This window comes from Hippopotamus amphibius, chromosome 1 (assembly GCF_030028045.1).
Source record: "Hippopotamus amphibius kiboko isolate mHipAmp2 chromosome 1, mHipAmp2.hap2, whole genome shotgun sequence".
Taxonomy (NCBI): domain Eukaryota; kingdom Metazoa; phylum Chordata; class Mammalia; order Artiodactyla; family Hippopotamidae; genus Hippopotamus; species Hippopotamus amphibius.
The window spans coordinates 237608049-237625285 of NC_080186.1; the positions used below are offsets into that span (position 1 = coordinate 237608049).

General features: G+C 40.0%; 1 protein-coding gene across 4 annotated transcripts in view; it reads left to right on the forward strand.

The window, feature by feature from the left end:
- Positions 1 to 17237, forward strand: part of EMB (embigin) — a 41351-nt gene that overhangs the window by 15128 nt on the left and 8986 nt on the right. For 3 of the 4 annotated variants that reach the window (XM_057743765.1, XM_057743766.1, XM_057743767.1), the window contains 2 exons: positions 9945 to 10134; positions 10703 to 10791. In XM_057743765.1, the coding sequence (XP_057599748.1) occupies positions 9945 to 10134; positions 10703 to 10791 (279 nt within the window). Of the gene's footprint in view, positions 1 to 9021; positions 9103 to 9944; positions 10135 to 10702; positions 10792 to 17237 lie in introns of those variants that run through there. The other variant, XM_057743768.1, reaches the window with a different exon arrangement.

A 17237-nucleotide genomic window follows, 5' to 3' on the forward strand; every position in this document is an offset into this window, starting at 1 on the left:
TCACCAGAAAGTTAGACGATGGTGCTGAGTAGCAGGCACGGGGCTTCCTCGTGTGCGTGGGACAGGGAACCTGATCAGTTATTATCTCATGTTTTCCCTGCCCTTTTGCTGAGGTTCAAATCCTCCCAGTCTTTGAGAATTACATCCAAAAGCTACCTCTTCAATAAAGCACAAGTAGAGAAGTGCTGTTTCTGTTTCTCTGATATTTATCCAGCATGTTTAATTACTTTTAAATTATATAAGTAAAAATGAGTTTATTTTAAGAAAGATTAAAATGTTATTTCTAGCATACAGTAAATTAGAGAATCTGAAAATTCTTCTGCCACATCTAGAAAATCTAAAATATAGCAAACATTCTTTTAAATATATAGCTAAGTGCTGTCAACAGAAATAATCAATAAACCAATCTTTAATAGGAATGGAAAAGAATTTTATTTGAGCCACATGGAAGACTATAGCCCAGGAGACACAGATTCAAGAAGCACTTGGATTGTGTTCTGATGGACTACAAAATGGGGAAGGTTTATAAAGGCAAAAACCACAAAATTAACATAAGTTGTTTGTCAAGAATTATAAATGGCCCAGGCATCAAACCTGTGAATTGATGTCATGTTAGGTTTCTTTGTGTTTGCTGCCAAGGCACTTGAGTCCTGAGAGCCATAGACCTAACAATGAGGCCTTGAATTTAGGCAAGGAGGGGAGTTGGAACTGAAAACCCCCAGAAAGCTGATCCCTCCAGAAAGCTGGAACTGAAAACCCTCAGAAGTCTATAAACACAGAGAAAGGATTGAGTTGGGGGAAAAAAAAATCAGCTGATCAGCACAAGGCAGTGGTCAGTTGGCTTCTTGGTTTTAGCCTCATTCTGCACCAAAAACAAAAGACTCCCCTGAGTATTCAAAGACAAGGGCCTGCTCTCAGGTTGGAATAGCAAATTTACATTACCTGCATTAAACAGGAGCTTCCAGCCTGAGAAATAACATAAAAATGACCCTGGCAGGCGATGCTTCTATAGGAAAGCGAATGAAAAACATCTGTGGAAGGAGGCATTGTCCTCCCTGGCTGTGCAGCCCTCTGTGGCCCTGCTTGTAAGACAGAAACGTGAGACGCCGTGAAGCAGCCCCGTCACTGGGAGTCAGCAGGATTAGACTGTCCAGAACGTCAGACTCTAGAGCAGTAGGCAGGGACATGAAAGAAGAAATATTTGAACTATGAGAAACGAGAGAAGAACGTGATGCTATTAAACACCTTCTGGGGGGGGTAACTGTACCACGTGCTGGATAACCACTTCCCCGTGCATGGAAGTCGAGTCGTTATGCTGTATACCCTGAACTTACACAGTGCTGTATGTCAAGTATATCTCAATAAAACTGAAAGAAAGGACCCCCCCTCCCCCCCCACCACACAAATCATGTTTGAAAAATAGCCAAGTAGAACTTCTGGGGATAAAAACAAAACGTCTCAGCATTGACTACTCACTGCTGCTACCTCAGCTCTCTCTTTTCCCGTGGTAGCCTCTGTTCCATGTATGGGTGGGTGTATGTAACCATAGAAACTATGTAGTATTGTTTTGTATTCTTTAATATTAATGATATAAACCCACATGTATGAATCTGAACATTGCTTTCTGTCGTCATTCAACATTAGTTCTTGAGGTTCTAGCCATATGATCTATGGATCTAACATTTCTTTTCCTTGTGTGCACAGTATCGATATACCAGCTTACTTGGATATTTTTCTCTTAATGGACCTTAGTTTGCTTAAATCTTTTTCTATTGTAAACCATGCAGCAATGAAAACTTCTACATATCTCTTCCTGGGCATGGTTGTGTGTTTTCCTCTAGGATAAATACCACAGTAGAATTGCTGAGTTAGAAACCAGACACATTTTAATTTTAATAATACTTGCAAACTGCCCTCCAAAATATCTTGACAATCTACCCCTTCCCTCTATCTGCATATTTTAGTATAATTTTCTCTAGATCCTGACCAACCTTGATAGTATAAAATGCTTTGCTTCGCCATCATGAGCATGAAAAGCTGTACTCTGGTTGTTTTGATTTGCATTCTGGAGTTAGGCATACTTATATATGTGTGTGTTTACCTGTTAATACCCTTTATTTATTTTGTATATTCTTATATATTCTTCAATTTATGTAAATGAGACAGCTATAAATTTTGAGTACAAATTTGTTCCTTTTATAGAAGTTGCAAATATTCTTTCTTGTCTTTAAAATTTTACATGTTTTTATTGTGTAGAAATTTCATTTACACATTTCTCCTAATATTTTTCATAGGAGTTTTTTAAGCTTGAGTTTTTAAACCATTTAAAATATGGTTTTATGTATTTTGTGTGATAGAGCACTATTATTTTATATAGATAGCTAATGTCCCAACATCCTTTACTGAATAGTTCTTTTTCCTACTGCTGTGAAATACTACCCCAATCATATTCCAAATTCCCACATGCTATTTTGTTTCTCTGCTGTTTCAATGTTTTCCAAACTTTTTATAGTGCTACCAAAGTAAGGGATCACTTGCCTTGTAAACCCAAGCACTACCACTGCATGCACGCAAGTCAAACAACACCCACACCTAATAGATGTGTTACACTTTGATAATTTCTCTTTTCTTACAAGCTATGAAAAAACAAACCTGGTGGTAACTACTAAGTCGATTTCCTGGCCCACTAATAGTTTCCAGCATTCTCCAGCATCACTAGCAAATCTATATTACGTTTTCAAATATTATACTTTATGCTTTTGTTCTTTTTAAAAAAAAATAGCTTCTCCTATTTCCTGGACTTTTATGCTTTCATGTGGATGTTTTGTTTGGAATCAAGTTCCATAAAACATACTTTTTGGATTTTGACTGATTTTTCATTGAATCTGTAGATTAGTTTGGGGGAGACTTAGTATTTTTATGATACTCTGCTGTCAGCGGTGATGATTTAGATCTCACTTGACTTCGGGTATCTATTGGAGTTAAATGTTTCCATACATATATTTTAAAATAAAAATTGTATATAATTAAGATGTACAGCATGACTGTATATATAGATATATATATATAACTACAGTCAAGCTAATTAATATATCATCTTCTCACATAGCTGTCATTTTGTGTGTGTGAAGAATGCATTGGAAATCTATCGTCTTAGCATGTTTCCAGTGTCTGGTACAGTATTAACATAACATGCAGCATGTGCTAACCGTACTTATCATGTTGTAATTACATCCCTAGTACTTATTTACCTTAAAACTGGAAATTTGTACCTTTTGGCCACCATCCAGGTTCCCATCCCCCCATCCCTGCCTCTGGTAACCACAGATCTGATCTCTTTTTCTGTGAGCTTGTGTTGTGTTTGAAGCATAATTGACTCTACAACACTGTGTTAGTTCCTAGTGCACAGTGTAATGATTAGATATTTCTATATATTTCAGGGTGATCACCACTGTAAGTACGGCTAAGTCTGTAACATCTGTTACCTTACATTTTTATTGGCTGTATTCCCCGCACTGTACATTTCATATTTGTGACATTTATTTTGTAACTAGACGTTTGTATCTCCTGACCTCCCTCACCTGTTTCTCTCAGCCCTCTACCCACCTCCCCTCTGGCAGCCACCTGTTTGCTCTCTAGATCTATGACTCTGTTTCTGTTTGCTGTGTTTGTTCATTTGTTTTTTTAGATTCCACATGTAAGTGAAATCATACAGTAATTGTCCTTGTGAGGCTTATTCCAGTTTGCATAATACCCTCTAGGTCTTTCATGGTGTTGCAGACGGCAAGATTTCATTCTTTTTTTATGGCTGAGTAATACTCCGCTCTCCCTCCTCTCTCTCCCCCCCCCACCCCTCCCCCCCCACTCCCCCCACCCCCGCATCTTCCTCATTCTTTCATCTCTCAGTGGGCACTTAGGCTACCTCCATGTCCTGGCTATTGTAAACAGTGCTGCAGTGAACATAGGGGTGCATGTATCTTTTTGAATTAGTGTTCTTGTTTTCTTCAGATAAATACCCAGGAGTAGGATTGCTGGATTGTACGGTAATTCCACATTTAATTTTTTGAGAAACCTCCATGGTGTTTTCCATGATGGGCGCACCAGTTCACATTCCCACCACCTGTGCACAAGGGTTCCCTCTTTTCCACATCCTTGGCAGAACGTGCCATTTGTTGTCCTTTTGGTAATAGCCATTCTGACAGGGGTGAGGTGCTATCTCATTGTGCTTTTGATTTGCATTTCCCTGATGATGAGTGAGTGATGTTGAGCATTTTTTCACGTGCCTGTTGGCCATCTGTGTGTCTTCTTTGGAAACATGTCTATTCAGGTCCTCTGCCCATTTTTCAATCAGGTTGTTTGTTCTTTTGATGTTGAGAAAGGTTCATATACTTTTAAAATTTTAAGAGTATTTAGACAGAGGTAAATTACTGTATGATTCAAAGAACATGCTTTTTAAAAATATGGTTCAGAAACTGAGCAAATGGGTATGGTCTTGGAAATGTAGATGTGATGGATGTTTTTATAACACTCTAAAACAGCAGAAATGCATTGCAGTTGTGGAGTTTTGGGGAAGATGAAACATTTTCCATTGAGTTAAATGGACACATTAGTTTTTTGGCTAATCAAAAAGTATTTTAGTGTTAGAGAGAAGCTTTTTACATATTTTTGATGCTTGTGATTTCCTGACAGGAAGGAAATCAGGCTGCAGAAGCACCAGCAAAGTATAAAAAACAGTGAGATAACAATTAGGGCTTGGAGGATGGCTTGGCAAGAAGAAAGGCTACGTTGCAGTTTTAATAGAAGCATTTAGTTGAAAGTATGAATGTTTAAAATATGTTAATCAAGGAAAAATATTTTTTCTTTTTCATTTATTTTGTGACTGTATGAGGTGATGGATGGTCCCTAAACTTCCTGTGGTAATCATTTCATGATGTAAGTCACAACATTATGCTGCACACCTTAAACTTATATAGTGCTGTATGTCAGTTATATCTCAATAAAACTGGAAGAGAAAAACATTTTATAACTAAAATATGTTGATCACATTCAGCTATCATCACATTGCTATACTGCTACATTATAAATTTGTTTCATCTATTAATATGTCCTTTCATTTAAAATCTTGGTTCAGTAGTTTGAAAGGGATGAAGATGTTAGTTCCATTGTCATGAGGGTTTCATATCTTTGAACGTTGGTTATGAGAATCTGGACTCCGTCTCGCTTAATTCGAGATTCTCTCATCTTGACGCATGATTTTGGGCAAGATAGTCTACTTCTCTTTGCCTCAGCTTCCTCATCTGTGAGACAGTGATGAGAATAATGGTACTTACCCTGTAGAACTGCTGTGAAGATTAAATCATATAATCAATGTATGTGTTAGCAACATACATGGTAACTTCTGTGATACTCCCCCCTGAGATAAATGGTGAGAGGAAGGAAGTGGGTAATTATTCAGCAATTCCTATATTATACTGCTAATACTTTTCTTATGATACCTCAGTCCTTTCTACTGTCTCATGAAATATGTATTGTCCCATTTTATAAATAGGAAAACTGAGGTTTCCAATATAAATGTACTTTGTTTTGCACGGAGCCCCTGACAGCAGGCTGCTGTCCTGTGACAGGGGGGAGTAACTCACACGCTAACTTCCTGCTATGTTAGGCTCCAGGGCGTCTCATCGCCACGAAGAGCGTGGCGCCACGGAACCACCGTCTGGAGGGGGAGTATCTCTGTCCCACTTCCTGCTAGGAGCGGTAAAGCTGTCTCCCTGCCAGTCCTCATCAGCCTCACGAGGTGCCAAAGCAGTAATGCGGGAGTCACACAGCCTTTTCTGGCCACTCTGCCCTCCACAGCCTCCTGCAGCTCCGTGCCTGGGCCTCTTGTTCTGAGCAGGGGAACCTGCAGGAGTTGGACCTGGGCTGAGCTGTGCCCAGCAGGTACCAGCTCAGCTCACACCTGGGGAAGAGACTCCCAGACATCTACCAAGACTTTATCCCTAAGGCAGAGTTTTGCCAGGTGTGAAAGAGTGTTTGGAGACTTGAGTGATGGTCCATCTACCACATGTCCTAGACATTTTGACCTCTTGAGCCCTCTCCTTTCTTTATAAGCTAAGCTTTCCTTTCATGCAGGACTCAAGGGGTAAAGCAAACCAGGCCAGTCTTCTCAGGAGCCGTGCAGTACCAGCCAAGGCTGGAACTGCTGTGAGCAGAGACTGCAGTGAATCGTGCCGTGTTTGTCCTTCGGTGGCGCCTTATTTCACTGGGCACGGTGTCCTTGCGGTTCATCCATGTTGTTGCATATTGCGGAATGAATTTCCTCCTTTATAAAGGAGGAAGTTGTTGGTATATACCACATTGTTTCTGCCTGTTCATCTATTGATGTTTGGGTTGTTTGCACATCTTGGCTATTGTGATATGAGATATCTAAAAATAGTCACATTCATAGAAGCAAAGTATAGAGTGGTGGTTGCCAGGGGTTGGGGAGGGGTGGGAAATGAGGGGGGTTGTTAGTCAAATGTACTAAGTTTCAGTTATGCAAGATGAATAAGTTCTAGAGATCTACTGTACAACACTGTCTACAGATCAGAGGGTAGGTGTCATGTTAACTGTTACTACCACAAATTTAAAAAAAAAGTTAATTTTTTTGGCAAATGGAAGGTATCTAATCAGAGCAGATAAAAAAACCTGAGTTTTGCTTTAGAAGGACAGCTTTGTTGTTGTTATAGAAAACATGTAGAGGAAGAGAAACTATAGCCAGGAGAAGTAGGAAGTCATTTTTCTGGTCCTGGTGCAAGGTAATGAAGGTGTGAGGGAGGAAAAAGTTTTCCTTGACCCTCTTAGGGTCCCCGACTGGTCTGAAAATTAACCTGACAAAGAGAGATTAACAGGAGAAAAGCATACAAATTAATCTAAGTTTTATGTGACACAGCATCGTTCATGAGGAGATGAAGACTCAAAGGAACAGTTAAATCTGAGTATTTTTATGCCAGGCTGCATGAAGCGCGGACAGTCGTGAGAGAAGATGATGGATCAGAGAGGATAAGTGTCATAAAGTGGGGGAAATTTAGCAGATCCTGTTTGTTAGCATTCTTCTGTGTGTCCCTTTGCCTTTGGAGATAAGGGTGCTTCTCTCCCCCAGGTATAGACGTCTCCCATGAGAGTTTTGTGATCTGTTTCAGGGGAGACGGGCAGGGGAAGCATCAGAGGGACCTTCCTGCTTCTGCCGTTTTCACAGACTCCCTCAGCTTGCGGTGTTTAGTGCACCAAGGTGCCACATGTGGGGGGCAGCGTGTTCTCAACCCCATCAGAGCCCTACAGTAAGGAGGGCTGAAGACAGCTGGACAAATCTGATGGACATTTCAGAGATAAGAATCAACTGGATCCTTCTGGATGTGATTTAGTCTCAGGGGTCAGGAGAAGAGAAGGCTGACGCATCTCCCTTGGATAGTTTCGGTTTGAAGAACCTTTGGGATATCTAGGTTTAGAGGCTCAGTACACAACTGGACCTGTGGGCCTGGGGATCAAGAAGGAAGTCTTGAATGGAGCCAAGAGTTTCACAGATAAAGGATATTAGAGATAATCGTCGAATCCAACATGAGAGTGTCAAACGGAAAAGTACAGAGACCAGAGAACAGAGTCCCAAGGGAGACCAACATGTAGGGGTAGTTGGAAGAACCGGTGTGGCTAGCAAAATGTTAGGATCATGAAATAGGAGCCAAGTAAAGGGAATTTCTAGGAGTAGGTAGGGTCTAGCAACGTCTGATATTTCAGAGGCATCAAACAAAACATGAGCTCTGAAAAGAGGTCATCAGGTTGAATATGCCATTTTTAACTCAAGAGAAAGCACTTACTGTAATGTGGTAAGATACTAGAATATGCTGTATTGAAATGAGGGTGCGGGTGAGGACAGAGACGGTGTGTAGATGACTCTTAAGAAATTGGCTGGGACGTCCCTGATGGTCCAGTGGTTGAGACTCTGCCTTCCAGTGCAGGGGGTGTGGGTTCAGTCCCTGATCAGGGAGCTAAGATCCCACGTGCCCCTGGCCAAAAAACCAAAACATAAAACGGAAGCAATATTGTAACCGATTCAATAAAGACTTTAAAAATGGTCCATGTCAAACACAAAAATCTTAAAAAAAAAAAAAGAAAAGAAATTGGCTAATGAAGTAAAATTTCTTTGACAGACAGGACTGTTTTAAGGCTATCATAGAACTGAAGGTGAAGTGAGGAAAATTTACAGAGAACAGAAGCTCAGGACTGAATACAGCAGATCTTGAAACATTTTCTCCTGTTACTAGTACTTAGTATAATTTCTGCATGTACCTATGCTGAAATGTATAAATCTCTTTAGTTTTGCTGACTCAGTTTTCTTCCCTGTATAATTGAATTTTGTTAAGGTCATTCCATACCTACGGTTTTTGTTTTGTCTTGTTTTCCTATTGGGGCATAAAATTCAGTTCAGCAATTTTGGAATTACATGAGCAGCTATTTCAAGCATGTGCTCACAAAGCACTTCGCACTAGCTGTACCTCACTGTTTGCAAAACTTTGCACCTAGTCATTGCTTAAGGAAGCATTTTTGTAAAGTTTTAAATGTAATTAAAAGTGATGTTATGCTGTTTTCAGTTCTGTTTTTTTCCTTTCTACGTTTTGGCTCTGCATCCTTTTAATTATACTATACTGTGGAGCGTGAGGTGGGGAACTGTTCATGTAACACAGGGCGCTCTCCCGAACACAGCCCTTCCCTTCCTATTAAAAGTAACCGTCACTGTCCTGACTTGTATAGTCACGTCCTTGCTTTTTTAAATTGTTTTACATAGGTATACATCCCTAAATATTATAGTTTATTTTACTTTAAAAAAAATGCATGTTTTTAAAATGTTTTCCTATTCTCTGTATTTCCTGAAAACTAGTAATTGGATTGAGAGACTTAGTTTCAGGGGCCCCTTCCACTTTCCTTTTTTTTGGGACAAGATTACTTCTTAGGTAGTGGGGTTTTCCTCCTCAGGAGACACATAATTCTGTTTCTGAGATGACTGCAGCAGTTGATGCAGAATGACTGGATTCGTGATTCACTTGCTGCCTCCTGGGTGGCTGCATCACGGTATTCTATTTCTGCGATTTCTTCCTTTATTTGCTGGAATTCTATAAAGAGAAAGTTACCCTCCTTTATTATTTGGTACATTTAGTGTAGGAAGAGCAGTGCGCTTACTTGATATTTTTTTCTTTATTTACCACTGTTCAGAATTTTTAAAAGTTGGCTCTACGTATCCTCCCTAAGTTGGATATATATATCTCAATGTCTGTATCTACATATTTATATGTAGATATATCACCTAATGGCTTTGTAATGATATTTCAAATTCAGTGAAAATTCGAAACTGCAGGATGTTTGTTTAAATTGTTCTGTCTCACAACTGTATCTTTATGACATCCCTACAAATTCTTAAGCAGTAAGAAGACTGGGAATGATAGAATTAGTATATCATACAAACCCACATTATACACAAAACGGTCTTAGTAACTACGAATAATATGATTACTAAAACGAGTTAAAACAGCCACTTCTTTCTCTCCCCACTAGTTTTTGCTTATTTTTAAAACTGTACTGTTTGTACACCGTCAGAGCACCTGGCACTTCTTTTAACAGGACTCTTCCCCGATACCCTCGTCAGCTAGAGGGTTTAAGCAGGTTACGATCACAGTGTTAGGCTTTTGTGATTCCATTACTGTTGTAACAAAACTTTTCTTCAGCTGTGCCTATACAAGAAAATAATAAAGGGAACCAAATATATGTTGACAGGAATAATTCTTCAAAGGAGTATTACATTAGGAACCTGTTGATATAGCACTAGTGTTGATTATTCAAACTTTTTTATATATTGGATTTCCCCTAAATGTAACTTTTACAACATCTTTTTGTTTGTTTTCTTTTGTGGCTAATAGAACATTCCAACATGCCGGTAGAAAAAAATATAACTTTAGAAAGATCTTCTAATGTAGAACTCACATGCCAGTTCACAACATCTGGAGATTTGAATTCAGTAAACGTGACTTGGAAAAAAGGTGATGAACTACTTGAGAAGAATTTTTATCTCATCAACGTAACAGGGAACACCCTGTATACCCAATACAAGTGAGTATAAACATTTTAACCTGTATGGCTAGATGAAATTAGGTAAACTCTAAATATTTTTGCTGACTGAGCATTCTTTCCTTTGCTATCACTTGAATGTTTGTTTTTTTATAAATTTATTTATTTATTTATTGGCTGTGTTGGGTCTTCGTTGCTGCACATGGGCTTTGTCTGGTTGCCGTGAGCAGGGGCTACTCTTCATTGTGGTGCGTGGGCTCCTCATCACGGTGGCTTCTCTTGTTGCACTGCACGGGCTCTAGGCGTGTGGGCTTCAGTAGTTGTGGCGCATAGGCTCAATAGTTGCGGCACATGGGCTTAATTGCTCCACAGCATGTGGGATCTTCCCGGCCCAGGGATCGAACCCATGTCCCCTGCATTGGCAGGCGGATTCTTAACCACTGAGCCACATAGGAAGTCTCTGTCACTTGAATGTTATGCTAATATTCTAATTTGCGCATTTACAGAATTGTTTCTGTTTTTAAGTTTTGACTAATGGCTGAGTCTTTCATTTTATTAAGAAGGGTTTTTTGAGAACTAAGCCTGTATTAACAAATGAAATTATCTTTAGGTTCACCATCGTTAATAGCAAACAAATGGGAAGTTATTCTTGTTTCTTTGAAGAGAAAAAGGAACAAAGAGGCACATTTAATTTCAAAGGTCAGTACTGCAGGATGTTGATTTAAAGTCTTAATAATTTATGGAGTAATAACTTCAGCATTATATTCTTAGAATCCTAAGTCCTCAGATTTGTTGGGAAGAGAACATCTAGTTTGTGTGCTGAAATAAATCTTTACCATTATGTAAAGGTCTTGTATCTTATGCCATCACCTAAAATCCTGCTGAGTTCACAAAATAATCGTTGTGGTAAAAAAATAAAAATAAAAAAATAAATCCTCAAATTTTAAACTTATTACAATACTAAAAATACAGCTGAAGGAAACTCATCGTTTACTTTCCATTGAATCATAAGTGGTGCCCTTGAAAATGGAGCTTCCCAGTGTCTTCCCAGTGCTCCCTCCCTCGGGTTAAACACAGGTTTCAGTTTGACAGATCAGGCGGCCAGGTTATTTGTGTTGCTCTTGCAGCGGTCTCTTGAATTTATTTATTTATTTAACCCTCTACACTCAGAGCTCGTATAATATTCCTCTAGGTGTCTGAGTTATCGCACTCCTAGACTGTGAGAATACGCTTTGGTGGTCTCTATCAGTGGCTCCAGGACTTGGGATTTTAGGGCCCCGTAAAATTTAAAAACAACATGGAGATGCACAAAGGTTGCCTGCTTTTGATTTCCTCAAGTAAGGACAAACGTTAGAATGTAATCTACAGCTCTCCCCTAAGAGCAAAAAACAACTCAAAGTATATTTTACTCTTACCATCATTAAACCAAAACTTTAAAGGTCTCAATCTCATAATAAAGACTAGTTGTTCAAGTTGGGTAATTATCTTCACGAAAACCACATACCCCCTGATAGATTAGTGAACGTCACTGTCCCTGCTGGTATTTGGGACATGCGGTCTGTTGTGGTGTTTAACTATTTGGGGCTTTGCTTCACATGAATTTCCCAGGGCACATGAGAGATTTTTCTTTACTTTTCCTAAAAATTGTGAAGTCTAGCTAGCTGCTCTGACAAAATGTGGATACTGTCCCCAAAGTCCCATGAAGAGCAGGATGGCCTGCGTCATCATTGCCATGATTTAAGGTGGTTCCCTACTTAATCCCTCGCTTACAGTCGCTCTGCACTCAGACTCATTTCCTTCATGTGGTTTTGTAAATATTCCTATGGGGTAAATATAATAAATCCGTGTGTTTATGCACTTCGGTCTCTGCAGAGGCAGGAACTGCTATCATCTGTTGATGATTTTAATCACGTACATTCTCGTGTAACCTTCTTTCTTCCATCTGCCAGACTTAACTTAGTGAAGGATAGATACGTCATAAACATTTCCTTCCCTTATTCCTTTTCTTCCCCTCCCTTTCCCTTTTTCTTTTCCTTTTCCTTTCTTTCCTCAGTCTTTTTCTCTGCCCGACCCCCCGTGCCATCCTAATGAGCTAACAGATACTAAGCACATGGACACACACACACACACACACACACACACAATCCTAGTAAACTTTTTATTGTGTCCTTTAAATGCGTAAAGAAGGCCTCTAGGTCTTGAAGAAATACTCGTCAAATCTTGAGGCTCAAAGTGCCCTTCAGGAGATTCAGCTTTAAAAGTTGCTTTTCCCCCTCTTTTAAATAGCACTGTTTTCTAGAAATATGTACTAGTCATGCCTGTTCAACGTTTAAATATTGAATACATTACATTTTTTTCTTCTTAGTGCTCTTATAATAAATTCCTTAAATTATTACTTGAACGTGATCATTCTGGCCTCTAATGTGAAGATAACAAATCTTTCAGTTTTCAGTGTACTGATACATTAAATGCCAGTAGTCCTAAAGAGGGCCCCCTGATCTGTATGTGTTTTGAGTAACTAGCTTGATGCTGGCTTGTGTCAGAAGCACTGCACAAGGTCTAGGCTTGAAATCAAAAGCTCGAGGAAGGCAGAGAACCACTGAACGTTTCCTTTTTTGCCTTTTACAGTTTTCTTGAAGCCGTTTAGTTCAGTATATGAGTTTTGTGTCCACTTAACAATGTAACTTTTAAGTATGTACTGTATCTTAAAAAATTTTATACAATTCATAAGCTGGGCCCTTCCAGATTTTCTTTGGTAAAATAATAATTCTCTTCAGTTTATCTAAGTTGAATATTGCTTGGAGGAATCATTTCATTTGAGTACAATTTAAAGTCATCTGCAGAACAGTTCCTATTACGGTTATTATTTAGTTAGATCTTATAAGGCTTCTAGAATGGTGTATATTTTTCCAAATAGCCCATTTTATTGTTTCTCCAAATGGATTGCTTATGGCTTTTCCTGAGAATAAGGATTATCTTTTCAGTTGAGAGTGGATGAAAAGCCTGTTTTATCCTCTACTTAAAAATTGAGCCAAAAAAAAAAAGAAATCTGCTGTGGACTGCAGGAGTCCACGGAAGCGCACGAGCCCAAGTCCTCAGAGCAATTTATCAGCAGAGTCCCTCCTCCTGCCTTTACGGCAACTGGCTGATTTATTTCTACAAGATTGTGGAAGGGCCTCAACGTCACTGATGAGCACAGTGCGGAACAACCTGCTGCCTCTGTGTGTTTGGCTGTTAGTGACAGCACAGGGGAGGAAGCAGAAGCCACCCTGTGAGCCTGCAGCTGCTCATGTCCGTGATTATCTTTCACCAGGAAAGATGAGTGATGGACTGCAGTATTTTTCAGTAGTAGCTCAAATATTCTGAAGTGGATGCTGAAAATTTCCATAATAGCCATCAATGTTAAAATCTCGTAGTAAAAAGATGCACAAATTTAGTTGGTAAAAACTACGTATGACGATATAGGACTTCTTGGAAGCCATGGTGAGATTTTGATAGTACCAAGTGCTGTGAAACCTGCCTTGGCCCAGCCATCTGTTCTCGCTGGAAAGCATCCGAGGAGTCAGGGTATGGAAGAGCAGCGTGATAGAATCAGTTGGAACTTGGGCTTCAAACCCCAGTGTGGAAGCCTAGTTAGCTCTCTTTGACTACATAGAAGAAATTTTTTCCCCTAATTTGATAACACCTAAACATCCTTGAGCCAAAAGTGACACATGCTGTTGTTTTTTAATCCATAAAGAAGCAAAGGTAAATATCTAAGCTTACAACTCCATAAGGCTTTCACGATCACTGAGCCGCTCCTAGACCTCATCTTTCTAGACACTGCTGTGAATCAGCACTTTCACCATCTCTAAACTTGCATTCTTTAACCCCCGAGATTCTGCATGTGCTATTTTATCTCGAGTCCTAAAAAGCTCAACAGGACACATCAGAATGCTCTACCACTGTCCTCCTAGTCATACGTATTTCTAAACAGGAGCAGAAGCCCAGAACCAACCGTTACCTCTGGAGAAGTCTGAAAGGTTAATGTTGCCTGAGTACAGTGCATTTTGTAATTTAGATGCACACCACCGTTATCAGCCATATAAAGCATAACAGCAGTGATTAATGTCATCTTGGCCATTCATTTAGGGCATAGTCAAGGAAGCAGAGGAGGTGAAAAGAAAATAGGATGTGGGTTTTGTTTCCCTGTGGCATCCCTCAGTCACTGTCGGTTATCTGCAATCTGTACCCCAGTCTTAACATTGAACTGGAATGGTTTAATAGCACACCATGTGTTCCTCACCCAAACCTCAGAATACCCAAGATTTTCTTGAAAAGCACCCTTTAGCCACTGGTTACGCTTCCCAAGCCTGTGTCTCTTAGAGGCTTACTGTAGACCAATGTATCTTCTGCCATGTTTCCCCCCTCAAATGTAACCTTTCTTCCACTTTTGAGTTTTACCTTGTGGGTGAATTTCAATATTTTTATCATATTTCAACACACATTTCCCTGCTGAAGCATGGGCTGATTAATTTCCAGAAGGAAGGATGCTGAGACTGAGAAACAGGATAGATACCTGGGAGATCCACAGCTGGGAAAGCGGAAACTTGCTGGTGCTCAACAAAATTAGCATCACAGTCTGCCTTCACAGCAGTGTGTGTTTTAAGGTGAGCCTAGCCTGGCCCTAGAAGTACCTGCCTCAGAGCCACTCTATTAAAAAGCAGTGTCAAATGTGTGCACGTCGTACATTTCCACACGGAACTCAAGAAGGCTGGCTGCGCTCCGTCCGAGGTTGGGGAGGAACCAAGCTCAAATCTCTACCTAATCTGCAGGTCTTTAGTTGAGGCCTCTCCTAAAGTAGGGTTGATCTTTCCCAGTGGGACTTTATCCCTCAAGTGCTTCTGTGTTCTCATACTTCATTTCGTATTAAAACCACACCAGATGTGGGGAATACTGGAATGAAGCATGATTAGAAAGTGCCATTGAGCTAATAGTGTTTTGTCAGGAGACCCAAGAACAGCTCCATTCTCACGTGGTCCAGTCATCCCTCTTCATAACAAAATCTCAGATATGGAAATATACACAAAAAAGAGACGCCAAAGAAAAGTAACATGTTATTATTGGCCAGCCTTGGCCACCAACCTTGCTGAAATCCTTGGGTGGCTTATTTTTTCTCAGTTAGGTCTTACTAACCTTCTACCAAAGCACAGTCACCTGTTCTTTCACAGGCCAAGCTCAGTTTGGTACCTACTACTCTAGATAGGAGGATATACCCACCCCAACCAGAAAGCACATGCTGAGCGTGAGGCTGAGTTATTACACCTCTAAATTCCCAGCCCTGGAAGACAAGGCCCAGTGTGTGCCCTGGACTACGACCAACCCAGTCTCTAGGACTGGAAGACTGGAGGGTTGAAAGAGAGGAGGAAATTTATTTTTTTTTAAGCTCTTTATTGGAATATAATTGCTTTACACTGTCGTGCCAGTTTTCGCTGTACAACAAAGTGAACCAGCTGTATGTATACATATATCCCCATATCCCCTCCCTCCCGCAGCTCCCTCCCACAACTCCCTCCCACCCTCTAAGCCATCACCCATCATCAAGTTGATCTCCCTGTGTTATACAGCAACTTCCCACTGACCATCTATTTTACAGTTGGTAGTTCATATATGTCTATGCTACTCTCTCTCTTTGTCCCAGCTTCCCCTTTGCCCCCCGCCCCGCCAACCCTGCGTCCTCCAGTCCATTCTCTGCATCTTCATCCTTGTTCTTGTCCCATCACTGGGTTCATCAGTACCATTGTTTTAGATTCCGTATATATGAGTTAGCATACGGTATTTGTTTTTCTCTTTCTGGCTTCCATCACTCTGTATGACAGACTCTAGGTCCATCCACCTCACTACAGATAACCCAATTTCATTCCTTTTTATGGCTGCGTAATATTCCATTGTATACATGTGCCACATCTTCTTTATCCACTCATCTGCTGATGGGCATGTAGGTTGCTCCCGTGTCCTGGCTGTTGTAAACAGTGCGAGAGGAGGGAATTTAATACCGAGGTCACCAGGGACTTCAGTCCGGACCACTGCCTACATTTCTGTTGCCGTCACCTCCAGTGTCTAGTGAGGAAGCTGCCTCTACCATAAGAGAAACAGAACAAAATATGATGTTCTGTGGCTCAGCCTGATTTAGCACTTTAACATTTTGACATTTAAACTTATTGTCTTGTTTTTCAGGAACTTACAATATAGTTATGTTAATATCAGTCTGCATGGTCAGCCATTTCTCTTGGATCCTAGAGTTGCTTCCAGTTTTCTTGTATTGGTTCCTCCGTCAGAGTGCTGTCTGGGTCTACAAATGGCCTTGAAGGGGTAGCCGCAGACTGAGGAAACTGAACCAGACTAACAAAAGTAGCTTGACCTAATAGGGCAGAACACTTACGTGGGAGACACCCTCTTTGATTTTATTATAAAAGGCACATATGTATATTGTTTAGAAATTTAGCTCATTGTGTGCCAAAGTATTACTTGCTTTGTCCTGCCTTTTCTTATTAAATCCAGTATGTGGTGAACGGGCTATTTCCTTTTTATTCTTAGGTTTTATAATAATATGTAAAGTTATTATTGCATTTATTCTTTCTGCTCCATATACTCCATAGGTCTGGAAATGATAATTTCTTTTTAACTTTTAGCCAATTTCATTTCTTTCTATGGTAAGGAGCAGTATTTGGGTTCCCTGATTTAAATTGTTCTAATTTATACTTAAATTGTAATCCTTATACAAACAAACTCTTATTCATCTGCTTTAGCCAAGGACGTGAATGAGTGTCTCAAGCCATAGCATTTGTTTTATAAGTTCACTGAAGAGTGTTTTTAATATATGCTATTGAAGGATAGACTGGTGTCCCCACCGAGACCTCAAAGCTACTGTTTCTTCATTCTTCTGGGCCTTGTCTCCTGTGAACTCATCTTTTATTTTTCATTTTAGTCTCTTTTAATCACCTTTCTCAGATGGGCTGGGTGTTCTGTAGAAGACTCAGTTTGGACCTTTTTCCACGTTTGGGGGTGTTTTTATACATTCCTGTGGTTCTGAGATGAATTCAGACGAATTTGCAGTTCTCCTTTTGTTCTTATTTCTTCTCTGTTCCACATGGCCAGCTGGCCTC